Source organism: Dryobates pubescens, chromosome 2, assembly GCF_014839835.1.
Source record: "Dryobates pubescens isolate bDryPub1 chromosome 2, bDryPub1.pri, whole genome shotgun sequence".
NCBI lineage: Eukaryota > Metazoa > Chordata > Aves > Piciformes > Picidae > Dryobates > Dryobates pubescens.
In genome coordinates this window covers 2952096-2966553 of record NC_071613.1, presented here as the reverse complement: position 1 = coordinate 2966553, position 14458 = coordinate 2952096, and the positions used below count along the sequence as shown (strand labels likewise).

The window sequence follows — 14458 nt, the reverse complement described above, 5'->3', positions numbered from 1 at the left end:
GCTGTGGCTGGTAGCGTGCGCCTCAGACTGCTTCGCAGATTACTGCATGTGTGGTCTCTCTTCTGTAAAATTTGAGTGGCAATTTTGGGCAAGACCAAACATCTGTCTGGCCCAACCTCTTGTCCATGGCTTGCAAGTGGGTATGAGAGCACAAGCATGAACACATCAAACGGATCATACTTTTCCCACATAATCTCATAGCCTCTGCGTCTGGTGTGGTAGGTTTCCCAAGCCAGGCAGGAGTTTCTGCTTGTTCAGAATCACAGAATCACCAAGGTGGGAAGACCTCGAAGATCATCAAGTCCAACCTGTCTCCACAGACCCCAGGACTAAACCATGGCACCAAGTGCCACATCCAATCCCCTCTTGAACACCTCCAGGGACGGTGACTCCACCACCTCCCTGGGCAGCACATTCCAATGGCTAACAGCTCTCTCAGTGAAGAACTTTCTCCTCACCTCCAGCCTAAACCTCCCCTGGCACAGCTTGAGACTGTGTCCTCTTGTTCTGGTGCTGGTTGCCTGAGAGAAGAGACCAACCCCCACCTGGCTACAACCTCCCTTCAGGTATTTGTAGACAGCAAGAAGGTCTCCCCTGAGCCTCCTCTTCTCCAGGCTAAGCAACCCCAGCTCCCTCAGCCTCTCCTCACAGGGCTGTGCTCCAAACCCCTCCCCAGCCTCGTTACCCTTCTCTGGACACATTCAAGTGTCTCAATGTCCTTCTTAAACTGAGAGGCCCAGAACTGGACACAGGACTCCAGGTGTGGCCTAATCAGTGCTGAGCACAGGGCAGAATGACTTCCCTGCTCCTGCTGGCCACACTATTCTTGATGTTAACCTTCAAGAAATTTCTTCTGCATACTTGTCCAGTTCTCTTGAACCTAACTCTCAGGATCCCTGACATTCTTCAGCAAGGGGTTCCAGGCTGTTTCTTTCTCTCTGCCCAAAGAATGATTCCTCTCTGTTTGCTCTGAAAGCTTTGCCTCCTGGCTTCATTTTGAATATGTCTATTCTTGTACTGAGAAAGATGATGAGCAGTCTGTTCCTGAGCACTTTCTTCATGCTGACAGTGTTCTTGTCAGCCTCTACCACATTACTTTCATAGTTATCTCAGCTTCAGGCTTGAAGAGTCTTGTACTTTAGACTAAGACTTACATGCTTCTGCAAACAGGTTTTTGATAGCCAACTTTAAGGTATTGCTGGCTGTGATGTAAGCATATTACTATACTAATGTATTAAACATTAAGTAAGCATATTACTATACAAGCCCAAACGTAGTATGAGCTCAGCTATAAGGCAGCTCCAGTTCCCACAGAACAGACTTTAAATGAACAAGCTAAACTCAAAGTGCCACACTGGAAATGTGTCCTCTCTTCCTGCTTTGCTTTCCACATCTGCTGCTCTGCTTCTTTGCAAACCTGTGAACTGAAGACATGCCAGAGAGGTCGTGGCTGGGCTGATGTCTGACCTTGACTACTGCTGGTAGTTACCTGTGTTCATATTTAAATTTGACTCTCCTGAACAATCTTTACAGCAGATATTTTCACCTCCTTTGACCCTTTTTTAACTGTCTACATATGAAGTATCTTTAGCAGCAGACATACTGATAATTATTCTGGGACCTTGTGGACACAATCTCCATGGTGAAAACTTCTATTAATTGCTTTAGAATAAACCAGGTTGGAAGAGACCTTCAAGGTCATCGTGTCCAACCTATCATCCAACACCACCCAACCAACTAAACCATGCAACCAAGCACCCCATCAAGTCTCCTCCTGAACACCTCCAATGATGGTGACTCCACCACCTCCCTGGGCAGCACATTCCAATGGGCAATCACTCTCTCTGTGTAAAACTTCCTCCTAACCTCCAGCCTAAACCTTCCCTGGCACAGCCTGAGACTATGTCCTCTTGTTCTGGTACTGGTTGCCTGGGAGAAGAGACCAACCTCTGCCTGTCTACAACCTCCCTTCAGGTAGTTGTAGAGAGCAATAAGGTCACCCCTGAGTCTCAGTATAACAGTATAACTCCTCCTCTCCAGACTAAGCAACCCCAGCTCCCTTAACCTCCCCTCACCAACTTTGTTGCCCTTCTCTGGACTCGTTCCAGCAAGTCAACCTCCTTCCTAAACTGAGGGGCCCAGAACTGGACACAGGACTCAAGGTGTGGCCTAACCAGTGCAGTGTACAGGGGCAGAATGACCTCCCTGCTCCTGCTGGCTACACTGTTCCTGATGCAGGCCAGGATGCCATTGGCCCTCTTGGCTGCCTGGGCACACTGCAGGCTCATGTTCAGCCTACCATCGACCAGCACCCCCAGGTCCCTCTCTGCCTGGCTGCTCTCCAGCCACTCTGACCCCAGCCTGTAGCTCTGCATGGGGTTGTTTTGGCCAATGTGCAGAACCTGGCACTTGGATGTGTTCAGTCTCCTGCCCTTGGCCTCTGCCCATCTCTCCAGCCTGTCGAGGTCCCTCTGCAGAGCCTCTCTACCCTCCAGCAGATCAACTCCTGCCTCAAGCTTGATGTCTTCTGCAAATTTACTGATGATGGACTCAATGCCCTCATCCAGGTCATCAATAAAGATGTTAAAGAGCATGGGGCCCAGTACTGATCCCTGGGGCACACCACTGGTGCCTGGCTGCCAGCTGGATGTGGCACCATTCACCACCACTCTCTGGGCTCAGCCTCCAGCCAGTTCCTAACCCATCGCAGTGTGCTCCCATCCAAGCCAGGGGCTGACAGCTTGGCCAGGAGTTTGCTATGGGGAACGGTGTCAAAGGCCTTGCTGAAGTCCAGATAGACTACATCCAGAGGCCTCCCCACATCCAGCAGGCAGTCACCTGATCATAGAAGGAGATCAGGTTGGAGAGGCAGGACCTGCCCTTCCTTTCTTGTGTTTTTCTTCCTTTCTTGTGTTTAATGCACAAAGTGGTGTATGTCTTCTTTATTCCATAGCTCAGATCTTTAAGAACCTTGGAGATAATTTTCTTCATAAATATGTAACAACTTTTATGAGTTTTTAACTAAGTTACATGAATTAAATTGCCTTCATCCACGTGTCCCAAGTCAGTAGTCAGACTAGTTGTCCAAAGGGATCTGCATGGCTGTTGCTTCATCGGTGCTCTGCTACTGCAAGCTCTTACACAGTAAATGTTGTAAATGTGTGTCAGTTATAAATGTGCCTTGAGCACAGACCAAGAAAAGGTGTTTTTTTACCTTTGACATTTTCCTTTTGACTGGGGAGGAGCACCTAACACTTGGCCAACATGTGTGGTGGGTTGAAGTTTCCCCCCAACGTTAACTTTTCAACCAGACTAACTCAGAAGCAAATGAAGCTCTACAATGGGATTGCAATGGATGTGTACAAAATATACAGGAGTTACAATATTATACAGGTATTTGCAATTAGCAAACAACATGAAACCCCCCCTGGTCAGAGACCAGGGAAGTTGCTCCACTGTCCCCCCACCAAACCTCCCAGACCCCTCTGTACCAAGAGAGAGAGGAGCTGAGAGAGAAACAGTGGGTTAGTCATATCTCAAGGTCAGCCAGAAGCAGCACCTTATCTTCTCCCTGGGCAAAGCAGAACAGCCAGGATCAGAGGAGAAGAGAAAACGGATGACAAGTGAGGAATTGTAATGGTACTGCTCCTTTTACCCCAGACATTTATCCAATGAATTTGTCTATAACAATCTTTTGCTTCCCTTTTTACACCCAACAGTGACTTATTTATGGTTTTCTACTTTTCTGCTGGACATCTGCAGCTCAGTTTTAAAGGCATAGCCTACAACTACCACAACATGTTATGTGACTGCCAGTCACTAGTGATGTGCCCCAAGGATCAGTGCTGGGCCCCATGCTCTTTAACATCTTTATTGATGATCTGGATGAGGGCATTGAGTCCATCATCAGTAAATTTGCAGATGACACCAAGCTGGGGGCAGGAGTTGATCTGCTGGAGGGTGGAGAGGCTCTGCAGAGGGACCTCAATAGGCTGGACAGATGGGCAGAGTCCAAGGGCATGAGATTGAACACATCCAAGTGCCAGGTTCTGCACATTGGCCACTACAACCCCATGCAGTGCTACAGGCTGGGGTCAGAGTGGCTGGAGAGCAGCCAGGTGGAGAGGGACCTGGGGGTGCTGGTTGATGGTAGGCTGAACATGAGCCTGCAGTGTGCCCAGGCAGCCAAGAGGGCCAATGGCATCCTGGCCTGCATCAGGAACAGTGTGGCCAGCAGGAGCAGGGAGGTCATTCTGCCCCTGTGCTCAGCACTGGTTAGGCCACACCTTGAGTCCTGTGTCCAGTTCTGGGCCTCTCAGTTTAGGAAGGAGGTTGAGTTGCTGGAAGGTGTCCAGAGAAGGGCAATGAGGCTGGGGAGAGGCCTTGAGAACAGCCCTGTGATGAGAGGTTAAGGGAGCTGGGGTTGCTTAGCCTGGAGAAGAGGAGGCTCAGGGGAGACCTCATTGCTCTCTACAACTCCCTGAAGGGAGGTTGTAGACAGACAGATGTTGGTCCAGGTGGGGGTTGGTCTCTTCTCCCAGGCAGACAACCAGCACCAGAACAAGAGGACACAGTCTCAAGCTGCACCGGGGGAGGTTTGGGATGTTAGGAAGAAGTTCTACACAGAGAGAGTGATTGCCCATTGGAATGTGCTGCCTGAGGAGGTGGTGGAGTCACCATCACTGGAGGTGTTCAGGAGGAGACTTGATGGGGTGCTTGGTGCCATGGGTTAGCTGTTTAGGTGGGTTGGATTGGTTGATAGGTTGGACATGATGATCTTGAAGGTCTCTTCCAACCTGGTCTGGTCAATTCTATTCTATTCTATTCTACTCTATTCTATTCATACCCCATGAATGAACTTGTTCTGTGTATTACAATATGTAAGAACAGCAAAAATAACTGTGAAAGTGAAATCTTGATGTACCTGAAGTTGGTGAAGGTATTTCTGTGCTCTGTAGTGAAATCTGGATGTGGGGTTTGTCTGTCTTACCTTCTTTGTGCCTTATGCTCCCTGAAGTAATATGAAAATGGAAAAGCTATCAAGTGAGTGACATGCACTTTCTGATTATTTTGAAAAGCACATTTCTTTTTGTTCCCTAGAGAATAAATCAAAAGGCCTCCAGTGGGTGATAGACACCACCATTGCATATCCCAAAGGTGAACCCATAGACATCCAAACTTGGATCCTCGGCTACCGACCGCCAACAGTTACTCACGTTCACTACAGGTAGGAAGCAAACCTTCTGCTCTTACCCTGAACTAAGATATTCAAAAACAAGTCTTCAGAAATCAGTGACATTGTGTCTCAGCATCTGAGGAATGAGTCACTAAGTTGTTTTTATGTGTGTCTCTCACAGCTGGGTAGCTCATGTTATCTAAACACAACAGTTCTCTTTTGCAAAGTTTAGTGACCATTGCATATCTTACTACATTGATGTTGTTGATGTCACAGAATCAGTGAGGTTGGAAAGAGATCATCAAGTCCAACCTGTCACCCAACACCTCATGACTAACTGAACCATGGCTTCAAGTGCCATGTCCAATCCCCTCTTGAACATCTCCAAGGACAGTGACTCCATCATCTCCCTGGGCAGCACATTCCAACGGCCAATTACTCTTCCCAGCAGGAACTTTCTCCTCACCTCCAGTCTAAACCTCCCTGGCACAGCTTGAGCCTGTGTCCTCTTGTTCTGGTGCTGCTTGCCTGGGAGAAGAGACCAACCCCCACCTGGCTACAACCTCCTTTCATGCAGTTGTAGACAGCAATAAGGTCTCCTCTGAGCCTCCTCTTGGCCATTGGAATGTGCTGCCCAGGGAGGTGGTGGAGTCTACCATCACTGGAGGTGTTAAGGAGGAGACTGGATGGGGTGCTTGTTGCCATGGTTTAGTTGATTAGATGGTGTTGGGTGATAGGTTGGACTTGATGATCTCAAAGATCTTTTCCAACCTCGTTAATACTACTCTGCTCTGCTCCACTCCGCTCCACTCCACTCCACTCCACTCCACTCCACTCCACTCCACTCCACTCCACTCCACTCCACTCCACTCCACTCCACTCCACTCCACTCCACTCCACTCCACTCCACTCCACTCCACTCCACTCCACTCTCCAATGTCCTGTGACTGAATCTAATTATGGGGAATATATTTAATGGCTGGCTTATCTTTTCCACTTTAATGTTAAGGTGATGGGTAAAACCAACTTGTGGTTTGTTTTGTTGGTTGGTTTGGGTGTTGGTGTTTGGTTTTGCTTTTTTTTTGTTCTGTTTCGTTGTTTTCTATAATGGCATGAAATGGAAAATCAGTGTTACTAAGTGGCAGGTTTTCTGAGAGATTTTTCTATGTTGTATTTAAGTCCCTGGCAAAGAAATCTCCCTTTTTTTTCCTTAAGGCATACTGTTAATAGTTGAGTAGAGCAACACTCTGGAAATAGTAGCAAATGTCATTAGCACCTGTCATGGGTTTAGTTGAATATTTGCTGCTGCTACTCAGAACCATCCTGCCTCATGCCAGCTTCAAAATGAAAGTGCTGGCAGGAGCAAAGTGTTAAGGGGCTTGAAGCTCAGCTTGGGACACAGGAGGCTTCCTCTCCCGGTTGCTGCTTTTGCGTTCCAGGTTTTGGTCCTGCATTTTGCTGCACCACTTCTGCAAATAGGCTGAGCTAAGGTGCATTGAATCATTGACTAAGGTAATTGGGCATGATGTTATTTTATCTTAAACTCCTTTTATCTCAACTCTGTATCTCAACCCAGAGGTTTTCTTGTGTTTTACTTTCCCTCACCTCTGTGTTGTGGGGACACAGTCAGGTTAACCCATTACAGTACCTGCTGCAGCACCTAGGGTGGGATATTCCTTAAGCTTTTCTCCTCAGCAGTTGTCTCAGGACCTAAATTAATGGAGAGAGAAGTTTCATTTTACTTTTTGACTGCAGTTGATTACGAGTCTGAAATCCCCAGGAAATATTTGAACACACTTCCTATGCCAAAGAAGTTGGTCACATTTTATCCCCGAGTTGCATTATTTTGTCTTAATTCCCTTTTGCTGATGCAGAGACCTTTGAGGCTTTTACAGTAAGCTTTCAAATACCCTTGTGTGAATTCCCTGGGTGTCAGTTTAACTGGGAATGACCTTCTCCATCATCCTTGCTGTGTCAGTGTTGTATGATGCAGAGTACAGGCTGCTCGCTGGAGCTGCGTTCCACAGCTGTGTTCAAATCTCTCCCTGCTTTTTATGGAAATCGACTTCGAGTTTTCCTGAAGGTGACCATGCTCACACCCTCAGTTATCTAAGATAGCATAGTATTTGTGGTGCTTTATTCAGGTCACCTTAGCACTCTCTCAGGTCTCTGGGGTGGCTGCAAGTTGGACATACTTAGACTTTTCACAGAATCACCAAGGTTGGAAGAGACCTCAAAGATCATCAAGTCCAACCTGTCACCACAGACCTCATGACTAAACCATGGCACCAAGTGCCACATCCAATCCCCTCTTGAACACCTCCAGTCATGGTGACTCCACCACCTCCCTGGGCAGCACATTCCAATGGCAAACGACTCTCTCAGGGAAGAACTTTCTCTCACCTTGAGCCTAAACTTCTCCTGGTGCAGCTTGAGACTGTGTCCTCTTGTTCTGTTGCTGGTTGCCTGGGAGAAGAGACCAACCCCCACCTGGCTACAACCTCCCATCAGGTAGTTGTAGAGAGCAATGAGGTCTCCACTGAGCCTTCTCTTCTCCAGGCTAAGCAACCCCAGCTCCCTCAGCCTCTCCTCACAGGGCTGTGCTCAAGGCCTCTCCCCAGCCTCGTTGCCCTTCTCTGGACACCTTCAAGTGTCTCAATGTCCTTCTGAAACTGAGGGGCCCAGAACTGAACACAGGACTCAAGGTGTGGCCTAACCAGTGCTGAGCACAGGGCAGAATGACTTCCCTTCTCCTGCTGGCCAAGGGATGACATTGGCCTTCTTGGCCACCTGGGCACACTGCTGGTTCATGTTTAGGCAGCTGTCAATCAGCACCCCCAGGTCCCTCTCTGTTTGGCAGCTCTCCAGCCACCCTGACCCCAACCTGTAGCTCTGCATGGGGCTGCTGTGGCCAAAGTGCAGCACCTGGCACTTGGATTTGTTCAATGCCATCCTGTTGGACTCTGCCCATCTGTCCAGTCGGTCGAGGTCCCTCTGCAGAGCCCTTCTGCCCTCTTAACTGACCAACATCTGCTCCCAGCTTGGTGTCATCTGCAAATTTGCTGATGATGGACTCAATGCCCTCATCCATATCATCAATGAAGATATTGAACAGGCTGGGGCCCAGCACTGATCCCTGGGGCACACCACTGGTGCCTGGCCGCCAGCTGGCTGTGGCACCATTCACAACCACTCTCTGGGCTCAGCCTCCAGCCAGTTCCTAACCCAGCTCAGAGTGCTGCTGTCCAAGCCAGGGGCTGACAGCTTGGCCAGGAGTTTGCTGTGGGGGATGGTGTCTAAGGCCTAGCAGGTAGCATTTTACTCAAGTACTTCCAGAAATACATCTTTTTAAGAAACAGGGAAAGTTTGTGTAAGATGAATTAACTTCCTTCTCCTAAGTGTGCATATTCAAAACCTATTTTCAAGTACAAGCATAAAGGTGATGTTGCCTTCCTTGCATTTCACTTCATGTTAGAGTTCCTGAAATACTAAAATTCTTAAAAAAACCCAGAAATTGTTTATTGTTGGGTGTTCATGTGTGTTCTTATAGAGGCTCTCAATCACTGGTTAAATGGGGGTTTTTGTCTGGTTTTGGTTCTTTTTGTTTGTGTTTTTTGAGAGGTTTTGTGTTGGGTTTTGTGTGTGTGTTTGCATTTGTTGGTTTTGGTTGGGGTTTTTTTGGGGTGTCCAGTTCTGGGCTCCTCAATTTCAGGACATTGAGACTCTTGAATGTGTCCAAAGAAGGGCAACAAAGCTGGGGAGGGGTTTGGAGCACAGCCCTGTGAGGAGAGGCTGAGGGAGCTGGGGTTGCTTAGCCTGGAGAAGAGGAGGCTCAGGGGAGACCTCATTGCTCTCTACAACTCCCTGAAGGGAGGTTGTAGCCAGGTGGGGGTTGGTCTCTTCTCCCAGGCAACCAGCACCAGAACAAGAGGACACAGTCTCACAGTATCACAGTATCACAGTATAACCAAGGTTGGAAGAGACCCCAAGGATCATCAAGTCCAACCTGTCCCAACAGACCTCACAACTAGACCATGGCACCAAGCGCCACGTCCACCTCCAGGGACGGTGACTCCACCACCTCCCTGGGCAGCACATTCCAATGACGAATGACTCGCTCAGTGAAGACGAATGACTCGCTCAGTCTCAAGCTGTGCCAGGGGAGGTTTAGGCTGGAGGTGAGGAGAAAGTTCTTCCCAGGAAGAGAGATTGGCCATTGGGATGTGCTGCCCAGGGAGGTGGTGGAATCACCATCCCTGGAGGTGTTCAAGAGGGGATTGGACGTGGCACTTGGTGCCATGGTTTAGTAGTCAGCAGGTGTTGGGTGACAGGTTGGACTTGATGATCTCTGAGTTCTTTTCCAACCTTATTGATTCTATGATTCTATACATGTTGGTCTCTTCTCTCTAAGAAGTGAGAGAACAAGAGAAAATGTTCTCAGATAGTGCTAGGGGAGGTTTAGATTGGATATTAGGGAAGATTTCTTTCTTGAAAGAGTGGCCAGATATAATAGGCTGCCCAGGGAGTTCAGGGAGGTGTTCAAAAATGTGTAGGCATGGCACTTCAGGACATGGCTTAATGACCATGGTCATCTTAGGTCAATGGCTGGACTTGATGGTCTTAGAGGTTTTTCCCAACCAAAACAATTTTATGATTCTATGTTGTCAAACTGGATGCCCTTTGTAGACATTTCCACAAATGTCATTCAGCAGCCAGCATCTTATTTACAGCCAGGAGTCCACTTTATTTCAGTGAATCTCTAGCAATGTAGACACACAAAAAAAGAGCTTCCTCAGTAGCTTGAATGCTTTTTTCAGCAGCAGCACAGGACAAAAAACTGGTGTGAGAAAGAAAGGTGACATCAAATTCATCTGCATTATGGCACCCAGACAGCTGAGCTAGCTGGAAATAGCATGGCACTGTTGTGCAGCACAAAGGCAAGCAAGCTCTGCCATGGGGGTGAGTACAGCTGGCTCTGACATCAGGGCCTCTACACAATCGCTATCACATGGTTCAAATGCAGGGCATGGTCTCAGAAGGGCATGGCCCAGTGGGAAGTTAATGCAATAAAACCCCAAAGCCAAGCTCCAAGCTCACATCATTCTTGATTGAGGGGAAGCTAAGCATTGAACAAACTGCATTCCCAGGGCTTTTTAAGTTTTAGCTCTTGGGGTCTGACAACAGAACAGCAGCACAAGGGAACTCTTACTACCAGAGAAACTTGAAGACCAGCTGAGAAACACCAAGTCATTCAGACTAAAGAAGTAACTGGTGTAAGAAGAAAATAATCCTAAAACTCAGCTTGCTGTGGGGAAATGGTGGAAGCTGAGATTAGTAGCCAGTTTTACTACATAGACACTGAACCACTGGAATTTATTTGTCTTGAGCACAACTGCTGTGAGTTTGGAATTATGGTCAATGCACATCACAAAATAATCCAAATATAAAGCTAAACCATTCTGAGAAGTAAACCCAGACCTTTCCAATGGACTCATTATAAGTCAGGCCTCATAGTCATGCCTCTAGTTAGATACTGTGATACTGTGCCTTACACCTTCCAGTCCTTGTTTTTGGGTGCTTACTGCTTTAACAGAGAGGTTGACTGTTGAAGTGCCCCCCCAAAATCCCAGTGCTGTTTGACCTAGAAGAAGTTAGTTAGGTATTTTCCTTGAGAATAGAATAGAATAGAATAGAATAGAATAGAATAGAATAGAATAGAACAAACTAGGTTGGAAGAGACCTTCAAGATCATTGAGTCCAACCTATCATCCAACACCACCTAATCAACTAAACCATGGCACCAAGCACCCTATCAAGTCTCCTCCTGAACACCTCCAGGGATGGTGACTCCACTACCTCCCCAGGCAGCCCAATCCAATGGGCAATCACTCTCTCTGTGTAGAACTTCTTCCTAACATCCAGCCTAAACCTCCCCTGGCACAGCTTGAGACTGTGTCCTCTTGTTCTGGTGCTGGCTGCCTGGGAGAAGAGACCAACCCCCACCTGGCTACAACCTCCCTTCAGGGAGTTGTAGAGAGCAAGAAGGTCTCCCCTGAGTCTCCTCCTCTCCAGGCTAAGCAACCCCAGCTCCCTCAGCCTCTCCTCATAGGGCTTGTACTTCAAGCCCCACACCAACCTTGTTGCCCTTCTCTGGACACCTTCCAGCAAGTCAACCTCCTTCCTAAACTGAGGGTCCCAGAACTGGACACAGGACTCAAGGTGTGGCCTAACCAGTGCTGAGCACAGGGGCAGAATGACCTCCCTGCTCCTGCTGGCCACACTGTTCCTGATACTGGCCAGGATTGCTATTGGCCCTCCTAGCTGCCTGGGCACACTGCAGGCTCATGTTCAGCCTACCATCAACCAGCACCCCCAGGTCCCTCTCCGCCTGACTGCTCTCCAGCCACTCTGACCCCAGCCTGTAGCTCTGCATGGGGTTGCTGTGGCCAATGTGCAGAACCTGGCACTTGGATGTGTTCAATCTCATGCCCTTGGCCTCTGCCCATCTGCCCAGCCTGTCGAGGTCCCTCTGCAGAGCCTCTCTCCCCTCCAGCAGATCAACTCCTGCCCCCAGCTTGGTGTCGTCAGCAAATTTACTGATGATGGACTCGATGCCCTCATCCAGCTCATCAATAAAGACGTTAATGAGCACGGGGCCCAGCACTGATCCCAGTGCTGTTTGCTTTCTGAAACACAGTTTTTACAGCTCTTTCAAATAAGTTCTGAGTCAAGTTGTCAGGATCAAAAACCTATTTGATTGCTAGAAGGGTTAAGTTCTCACATTTCTGTGTCTTGAAGAATCTGAAACTTGCCATTTGTCCTTAGTTTTCCCATGAAGCTTCTTTTGACACCCTGAGGAAAACCAGGCCACAGCTTAGCCTAATTATGAACTTCTGAAAAGCATGTCATCTGTCCTGAAAATTGGTGTTTGCAAAGCAAGATTAAACTCATTGTCAAAATTGAGCTTTCAGGCAAATAAACAAAAAGATTGCTGAATTAAAGTGATTATTCTCTACCATTTCCATCAGGTAGAAAAACACCTGAAAAAGAAAACATAAAGCTGCTTGCTGTGTCCTCTGCACTCCTCTGTTGCTCCCTGAGGAGGATGAAAAGAGGACAGGCTACAAGGAAAGGAAGACACTAGATCTGAAAGACTGCTAGGGCAGAAGGAGAGAGGTTGTGATCAAGAGAAACAGCAGAAAGAGTGACTGAGCAAGCAGAGCAAAAGATGCTCTAACAGTCTCCTCTGCTCTAATCTGTACCATAGAGTATCACAGAAGATGGTATTTCTTCCCCCTCACTGCTGTCATACATCAATTCCTCACTCTGGACTCCTCCAAAAGCAGGAAAACATGTTTAAATCCCAGCTCTCCTTCCATACAGTAGAGATGGCATCTGGCCAAAACTATTCTTGACATATTCTGAAGGTAATTATTGGTTTGTGTCAAAGGGTTAAAGAAATGCACTTTACATAGGACATCTCAGGGCTCAGCACAGCCCTCTTCAAATCTCAGTCACTGATGTAACCCTTGACTACACTGTTAAGGACAAAAAGTAACCAATAACCAACTGTGATCAACATTAAGAATTACTGACAAACCACCTTGAATTTGTGACCTGCAGAATACACAACCACATTCTGACATGACAATGCCAGATGCTCTGACATCAGTGTAATGTTGTGGTCTCTGCAAGGAATATGGACTTAAAGGAGTCATTTAGGTTTCCTGCAGTCATAGAATCATAGAATCAATAAGGTTGGAAAAGAACTCAGAGACCATCAAGTCCAATCTATCACCCAACACCTCATGACTAACTAAACCATGGCACCAAGTGCCACATCCAATCCCCTCTTGAACACCTCCAGGGACGGTGACTCCACCACCTCCCTGGGCAGCACATTCCAATGGCAAATTGCTCTTTCTTCTCACCTCAAGCCTAAACTTCCCCTGGCACAGCTTAAGACTGTGTCCTCAGTCAAGTCATACAGCTGCACAACTCTGATGGGTCATCCTCCACCCTGCAGCTTGACCAGCTCTCAGGGAGCCACATTGCACAGAAACCTCCCAGGACACTTTTCAGCACATGAGAAAGTAGCTCTGCGTTTCCAAACAGAAGTGCCAGTGAGAGGAGGAAGGAGGTTGTGTGACAAGGATCAGGGAGCTGGTCACAAAGTACAGCTGTTTGCAGCAGGCCCTGTTTAACCAGCACAAAGGGTTTTGGTGGTTTTCCAGAACTCCAAGCTGGTGACACATGGGTTGGATGGGTGCACCACTAGGTGAATAAAGAACTGGCTTGATGACCACACCCAAAGAGTGGCTGTCAATGGGTCCATGTCCCAGTGGAGGCCAGGGACAAGCGGAGTCCCTCAGGGATCAGTCCTGGGACCAGGCTTGCTCAACATCTTTGTGGGTGCCATGGACAGTGGCACTGAGTGCACCCTCAGCAGGTTTGCTGATGACACCAAGCTGTGTGGTGCAGCAGACAGCTGGAGGGAAGGGATGGCATCCAGAGGGACCTGGACAGGCTGGAGAGGTGGGCACAAGCCAACCTCATGAGGTTCAACAAGACCAAGGGCAGGGTCCTGCAGCTGGGTTGAGGCAATCCCAGGCACAAATCCAGGCTGGGCAGGGACTGGCTGGAAAGCAGCCCTGAGGAGAGAGACTTGGGGGTGCTGGGGGACGAGAAGCTCACCAGGAGCTCTCAGTGTGCACTTGCAGCCCAGAAAGCCAATCAGATCCTGGGCTGCAGCAAGAGAAGTGTGGCCAGCAGGGCAAGGGAGGTGATTCTCCCCCTCTCCTCAGCTCTGCTGAGACCCCACCTGCAGTACTGCCTCCAGGTCTGGAGCCCCTATTACAAGAGGGATCTGGAGGTGCTGGAAGGTGTCCAGAGAAGGGCCAGGAGGAAGAGCAAGGGCTGGAGCACCTCTCCTATGAGGACAGACTGAAGGAGTTGGGGCTGTTCAGTCTGGAGAAGAGAAGGCTCTGAGGTGACCTCATTGTGGCCTTCCAGTATCTGAAGGGGGCCTACAAAAAGGCTGGGGAGGGACTTGTCAGGATCTCAGGTAGTGATAGGACTAGGGGGAATGGAATGAAGCTGGAGGTGGGGAGATTCAGGCTGGATATGAGGAGGAAGTTCTTCCCCATGAGAGTGGTGAAGCCCTGGACTGGGTTGCCCAGGGAGGTGGTTGAGGCCCTGTCCTTGGAGGTGTTTAAGCCCAGGCTGGATGAGGCTCTGGGCAGCCTGATGTAGTGTGAGGTGTCCCTGCCCATGGCAATGGGG

The 14458-nt window shown here is 48.5% G+C and overlaps 1 protein-coding gene across 1 annotated transcript in view; it reads left to right on the top strand.

Annotated features, from left to right (window-relative positions):
* LPGAT1 (lysophosphatidylglycerol acyltransferase 1) overlaps positions 1 to 14458 on the top strand; it is a 111639-nt gene that overhangs the window by 71212 nt on the left and 25969 nt on the right. The window contains exon 7 of the mRNA XM_054169291.1: positions 5101 to 5227. Coding sequence (XP_054025266.1) covers positions 5101 to 5227 — 127 coding nt within the window. The remainder of the gene's footprint in view (positions 1 to 5100; positions 5228 to 14458) is intronic.